This window comes from Muscardinus avellanarius (assembly GCF_963383645.1).
Source record: "Muscardinus avellanarius genome assembly, chromosome: 13".
NCBI lineage: Eukaryota > Metazoa > Chordata > Mammalia > Rodentia > Gliridae > Muscardinus > Muscardinus avellanarius.
Genome location: NC_137799.1, coordinates 28,108,346 through 28,115,425, shown reverse-complemented (window position 1 = coordinate 28,115,425; position 7,080 = coordinate 28,108,346). Strand labels below are relative to the sequence as shown.

Genomic DNA, 7,080 nt, shown 5'->3' with positions numbered 1-7,080 from the left:
TCATTAGTTACACACATCACCATTTTATCCCAACAAGTATCACAAATGCTTTTCTATTTTGTGACAGCCATAAATGAATTTCCTTTCATGCCTTCAACACCCACCTCCAGACATGGAGACTGCAATAATGTAGTTTTAAGCTTAACTACAGAAACTTAAATGCTACATATTTATAACAGGGCTGGGGGTGTAGTTTGGAAGTAGAATGCCTCTGGGTTCGATCCTCAGTACCACGGGGTGGGGGGAAATGTACATTGTGAGTTGTATTATTTTGGGGAGTACTTGTAGTTGAACCCAGAGCCTTGCTCATATGCCCTCTATCTTAATAAAAAAAAATACGTAAAATACATAATAAAAATATATCAACAGGTTTGTGTAGGACTGGGTGTCCATGTCAGAGAGGGGAGAGCTACACTCAACACCCTGCATTGGAGTCCACTCTTAATTATTATTTCCCCTGTCTTAAAGGGATTAACAAATTTTAAAAATAATGGAGGAAACTCTTCAAACCTCTTTAGGGAAAATGCGCACCAGGCATAAGTGAACTTTTAATCCTCAGGAGGGCACTGTGGAACTGTGTTCCTGGGGTTGTCTGCTTAGGGAAGATTCTTTTGTTACTCAAATTCTATGCAAGTGCAAGGCCAGGCCTCCACAGAGAGAAAACTTCTATATTTTCATTTCCTTTTAATTAAAGACAAACCAGAAAGTTTTCAAAATGTGCAACTGGAACGTGTATGGCTGTTGAATAGCCTCATTAAAATTGAGCTGCTTCTACCTGGGAAAATCATCCAGGAATGGGGACGGCTTTTATGTACATTTGTCAAAAGCAAACCCAGACCAGATGTTTCCTAATTTTTTAATTTTCAATACCAGAACTCTCAGTTCTGGTAGTCCTTATTGTAAAACTAAGTAGCTTAAAAAAACAAGTCTTTTACAACCTCTTTTAAGATAAAGTTGGCTTTTGAATGTGCTTCTCAGATGCCCTATTCCCCTCCCTGTGTGTTTAAATTGAAGTTTGTTACACGCTTTTCCATGACAAAAACAAGGAATCATTGTCCAGATAAAATATTATAGGTTTATTTAAAACTTAATTCTCACCTTGAGTATGCAAAATACAAACTCCACACAAAATGTTCATTTTACTTTGTAGTTTACAAATATACAAAATAGAAGTTTGCTTAAATTTATATTACATATTTATTAAGGCAAGGAACTATATAGAAAAAAACACATTTGTTCTGCTTAAGGCATACTTGGGAATAAACCATTGTACAAATTATTGCACATCTGAAACCACAGTGCATAACAGACTGTCTGCATAAAAAAATGTTAAAGTAGTAAACCAGGTGTATTTACCTGACTTAGGTCATAAATGTAGATCGGAAGACAAAAATAGATTTTCCTTGTCAAAGTATGCAGCAGTTTGAGAACTTTGGCTTCCTCGTTTGGTACCTTTAGAACCAAGACTCACCAAGCACCATCGCATAGGCTATTAAAACACATTTTCTGTACCTGAATTTCTTCCTTTTCTTCTAACATAATAATGGCTTTTAGAAGGCAAAGAGAATACAAGGCAATCTTTATACTTATATTGCAACGAGACACGATTCAAGGGAATTCTGGTCTCCCCCCCAACTCTTAGATCTAATTTATATTATACCCTGATATCCACAACTTCCAGTCACCCCCCGTGGCGTTTTGTAAGTCCAGGCATGTTCAAGTTGGATTTAGAATTGGAATGCTAGAAGATCCAGTCACAGACCCCATCTGTTCTTTTGATTTTTGTCTTTTGGATTCCTCCTTTCTTCTGATTATCCATTCACGAGCTGACTTGTTGGGAACTTGACCATGATTGTAGTGCTTGCCAGCTGGGTTCCTCCCCCAGGATGAGGGGGAGAGAGTATGAAAGGTAAAAAAATAAAAAATACTGAATTTTCTTCTGGCAGTGTGGGTCAGATTCACTGTTCGGGATTTAAAAGTGCCTCTTCATGTGTAAGGCGAGGTGGTCCGACCTGGAGAAGGCCCGGTCACACTTCTGGCACTGGAACGGGCGGTGGCCTGTGTGCTTGCGGTAGTGCCTGGTCAGTTCATCAGAGCGGGCGAATTTCCACCCACAGCCATCCCAGTCACAGTGGTAAGGTTTCTCACCTGGAAGGGGAAGAAAGCAGAGAAGAGCTGAAGCCAAAGCTAAAATGAGAATTGGCCCTTTAACAACCAGCGGCCAGATAGTAAAACCAGCTTCCTCACTTACTCCCTCCTAAAAGAATCCAAGGATATTTTTATACATATCATAAATAAGAATAATGCATCACTGGGTTGTGGATATGTTCTTGCTTTTAGGGGAACGTTACATAAGCTAAGAAAACACAAACCACCGAAATCTCTGTAAAGCTAATGTTTTCATTTTTTTTTAATCTAAGACATCAAGATGTGTATATGAACTAGAAAATCCCAATTGCTGGTGTCTCTGCCCAAACCAAGCAAAAATGTCCTCACCCATTACAATTGAGCCTAAAAAGCCACAGGTGACTGGCTACTGAACCTTATATCTAAATATCTTATGAACCTACTTATGACATGGACATTCTCTGCAGTTACATTCTTAAACTAGAAACTCTCCAGCCATTGTAACCATTACATTCTCCAAATTTATGTAAATCTAACTAGGATAAAAACTAAAAATGATAGAACGGGAGGGTAAATCTGGAAGGGAATAACCAATGAGAACCAGGAAAATGAAAAACCGATTTTTTTTTTTTTAAGAAGCCAGTTTTGCTCTGAGAAGTATACTTTCTTGATCATGAGAGGTCAATGTTTGGCCCAAACCAGGAGAGACCCACTACTCCTGGGAAATCTCCCTGCAGTTTAAAAGCCTAACAAAACTGCACATTCAAGCAGATACCATCCATCAAGCAAAAGGCTCCTGGGCAAAAAGGTAGGCGCCAGCTTGCTGTCCTCCGCTGTGATCCAGGAGATTAGAAAACACAGCGCAGGCACCCCAAGGAGGCCCTGTGTGCCCACAACTAGCCTATGAGCCCGGAGGCCATCATCCCTCTCCTCCCCTCCTCCTGTGTCCCCCTACCTGTGTGGGTTCGCAGGTGTGCCTTGAGATGAGAACTCTTTGTATAGGTCTTCCCGCAGCCAGCATAATCACAAGTGTGGGTGGCCGTCCTTTTTCGGGGCCACGACCTTCTTCCCCTCTTTGGCTTGGGCTCCTCTGGCAGGCAGGAACCAGGTGGCATGAGCTCTAGGGGTGAAGAAGGAGGGGGTCAATATCATGCTGTGCACCTTGAAGAACTGGCACAACTGGGGCTTCCCAGCTAAAGCTAAGACTCCAGGGGACTGACCTTGGTAGTGGAGCGGTGGGACCTGTGGCTGCATCTGGTCCGGCAGGAAGGGTGGGTAGTTGGGCCCCGGATGGGGATGGAATCCTGGAGGAAGCGGCAGGGTAGGGTGGCAGTCCCGGCTGCTCAGCAGTTCCTCGGGACTCAGGGTCGGAGTAGTCCTGCTAGGGAGCTGCCGCCCCAGAGGGAAGTCGTGCGCGCTGGGCCGGTGCCCATTGCTGAGCGGAGGTCCAGCGCCCAAGTGGGCCTCTAGGGGTCGGCCCACAGTGCAGGAAGAGACTGCCTCCTGCTTGATCTTGGGGCACATGCGCGGAGGCCCGCCGCTGTAGGGCGCCACCACCACCGGGTGGCTGCCTTCTGGGTTGCTTTTGCTAACACTGATGACCGACGGGCTGCCGTACTCGCTGCCAGGGGCGCTCAGAGACGCCTTCAACACAAACTTGCCCATCAGCCCGCCACCTGGCGGCGGCTGCTGCTGCGGCGGAATGTACACCGGGTCTAATTCGGGCCGCAGGAGCTCGGCCACGAAGCCGCCCGAGGGGCTCACGTCGTTGATGTCCGCCAGGTTGAACGGAGCCGTGGACGCGGACGCGGACTCCCGGCCGTAGAGGAGGCCGCCGCCGCCGCCAGAGCCTCCGGGTGCCACGCCCGGGTCGCCCCCGGCCCGGATCGGATAGCTGAAGCTGCAGGTGGAGGGCGCGCTGGTAGGGCCGCTGCTCGACGGGGATGACGAGGACACTGACGCCGACGAGGACACGGTGGCGGCCACCGCCTCTTGATGAGACAACGAGTTGGAGAGAATAAAGTCTAGGTCCAGGAGATCGTTGAACTCCTCCGTCTCCCTCCGAGGCAGGAGGGCCGGGTTGCTACCGCCGCACGCCGCTCCGGCTCCGCCGCTCTCCAGGTCCGTGGCCACGGTCGCCGCCGCCAGGTCGTAGGGGCGGCCGGGGAGCACCGGGGGGAGTCGCTTCATGTGGGAGAGCTCCTCCCTCCAGCGCTGTGAGGACGGGGAGGGAGTTAGTGCTGGTCTCTCCTGGCCTCCGCCGCACTGTCTAGGTGGTCCAGCGCGCCCGCACCTCCCAGACACAGGGGGGCTACAGAGTCAGCCCACCGGGGACTCGGGGTGCCAGAAGCAACACAGATCCACACTCGGGTCCGAGCAGAGAGGGGGTGCGTCTGCACTGAGGGTGTTCTGTTGTGTCTGCTCGACTGCGCGAGCGAGCGCCGCGGCTCGCCAGGCCTCCCCCGCCGCCCCCGGAATTGGGACACCGCGGCTCTCCCCGTGCGCCCTTGGCCACCGGCCGCCTACGACCCAAGCTCGCTCGGCCCCGGCCGGTGCCTAGGGACTGCCCAGACACCTTCCGCCAGGCTGCCCGCCCGCGCCCACCTACGGCAGGCGCGCGGGCACTTGAGAACCCCCCGCGCGCCCCTGGCGGCACCGCGGGGCCGGACCACACGCACACACAGCCGACCCAAGGGCGCGGGAGCCATCCTAGGAGGGCTGCGCAGACCGAGCGCCCGCCGCTGCTTTCCCCCGCCCGGGGGTTCCAGGTGACCCCCGGGTTCCGCCCGTCACCATCCCACCCGCGAGAACCCACCGGGCGCCTCCCGGGGCTCTGCGCGACACTCACGTTATTCGGGGCACCTGCTGGACGCAGTGTCTTCTCCCTTCCCGCCGGGCCGGACGCGAACGTGGAGAAGGACGGGAGCAGCGCGTCGCTGACAGCCATGTCAGACTCGCCAGGTGGCTGCCTGCGGGCCGGGCGGGGCGCACGGGGAGACAGGAGTCAGGGCCACTCACGGCCGGGGCTCCGGAGCGCCCCTCCGGCCCCCACCCCGCCACCCGCGACGCCCCGCATCTCACCTACCTCATTAATGTGGAGGCCCAGAAGGTCCTCGGGAGCCCGAAGCCGCGGGGGTATCCGAACCCCAAAGTCAACGAAGGAGGGAGAGAAAAAAAAACTTAAAGTGGAGCCAAAAAACCCGAAAACCCCAAAATTGCCCGAGATCCTTCTTCTTTGGTTTAAATATAAATCGGAGACGTCTTTTTCTTCCTTTTTTAAAAAAAAGTTCCTTTGTATACAAAAGTTCTTAGAAAAAGTTGTAAACTCTTAAAAAATAGACAATCAGCAAGGCGAGTGGGTAGGTCCGGCGGCGGGCTGCGCCTCTTGGACTCAGCAGCGTCCCCCCCCGCGGTCGCGGTCGCGGCGGCCGGCGTCGGGGGCGCAGGAGCGGTGGCCGGGGCGGTGGGCGGGCGGCGCCGCCAGGTGAGAAGGGCCGCGGCGGCGCGGAGCTGCGAGCTGGGCGGCGGCGCAGGGCGCGGAGTCCTGGGGGCAGTGATGGGTGCGCGCGGCCATGGGCGCGGGCCCCGGGCGGGTGGCTGGGTGGGGGGCCGGAGGGGCGGGGAGGGGCACTCGGCGGCTCCCGGTGCCGCCGCCGCCCGCCACCGCCTCTGCTCCCCGCGCGCCCGCAGCCGCGCTCGCTGTCTCGCACCGGGGAACTGCCGCGGCCGCCGCGCGCTTCTTACTTATAACTTCTCGGCCGGCGCTTCCCCGCCTCCTCCCCGCGGCGCGCCGAGTCCGCCGCCAGGCCCCGCCCCTCCCTTTCTTCTCCCCGCCCCGGCCCCCCCGCGCGTTGCCATGGCAGCTAGATAAACAAACTGCGCGCACGTGGGGGCGGGGGAGAGGGAGGGGCGCGGGCGGGGCCGTGACGCCAGCTCGGCAGCTGGCCGGCTGCAGCCGCGCTGACGCCGGCGGCTCGGGCTCGGGCTCGGGCTCCGGCCCCGGCTCGGGGCGCTCGGAGTGGGGGGTCCCGGGCTCGCGGGCCGCGGCCCCGAAGGCTGGTGCGGAAGGCTGGGGGGGGAGGGAGGCGACCCCGCCCCACCCCTGCCCGCCCGAGTACGCGCTCGCCGCGCAGTCTCCGCGCTGCCGAGGAGCGCGATTATCCGCGTGACTCATCCGCCCGCCCTCGCTCGCGCTCGCACACGCACACGCACACGCACGCAGGCGCGGGCTCCCGCCCCGCAGCGCCCCGGCCTCGCGCGGGTCCCCGGGGCGCGGTGGGGGTGGGGAGGCGGCGGGTGCCGGGCCCAGGCGGCGAGCGCCGAGCCTCGGGAGGCTGGACCGGCGCTCCGCGCCCCCTGCGGCCGGAAAGAGGCCGGGACGCGGAGGAGCTCGGGCTTAATACTTACAGGAGCGGGGAAAGGAGTGAGCGAGCGCCAGATTTACTCCGGGTGGTGGGTGGGTGGGGGAGAGAAGAGGGGACTGTGAGGCGCGGAGACACCTTTCAACCAGGCATCTCAAAGCACTTTACAAGCTACGCACTCTCTTTTCCACTTTATAGACTGGGAAACTGAGTCACAAAGAGGTGAAATGGCGAGGTAGAGGTCAAAGGAGCGCTCGCTCCCTTCAGTTAGGCTCCGGACAGCTCGCTCCCACCCGAGGAAATTTAGCTGGAAGATGGCCATAAGTCGCGACGTGGAGTGACGCAGTGGGACCCTGGTTCTTAAAAAAAAAAAATGCCAACGGAGCCCGCGCGGCCGTCCCTGCCCACCCGGGAGGAGGAAGGGAAAAGGCGATCGTTATTTCAGTCTTACAACGCTGCCTCCCCACCCGACTCCCTCCCTCAGTTTGTGATCAGTAATTTTCCAGCCGGGAAATGTTTTCGCCCTCATCTCTGCAAACAGTACTTTTTTTTTTTTTTTAAACGTGAGCGTGGTGTTCAGTATCACTTAGAC

At 55.7% G+C, this 7,080-nt stretch overlaps 1 protein-coding gene across 1 annotated transcript; it reads right to left on the bottom strand.

Annotated features, from left to right (window-relative positions):
• Positions 1-1,972: 1,972 nt before the first annotated feature.
• On the bottom strand, positions 1,973-5,092 carry KLF4 (KLF transcription factor 4; the record flags this gene model as incomplete). The annotated part of the gene is made up of 4 exons (XM_080709516.1): positions 4,976-5,092; positions 3,348-4,341; positions 3,083-3,247; positions 1,973-2,148 (listed from the first exon to the last, which is right to left on the bottom strand). The coding sequence occupies exons 1-4, from the start codon at positions 5,072-5,074 to the stop codon at positions 1,973-1,975; spliced, it is 1,434 nt and encodes a 477-aa protein (XP_080565642.1). The 5' UTR covers positions 5,075-5,092.
• Between the last annotated feature and the right edge of the window lie 1,988 nt (positions 5,093-7,080).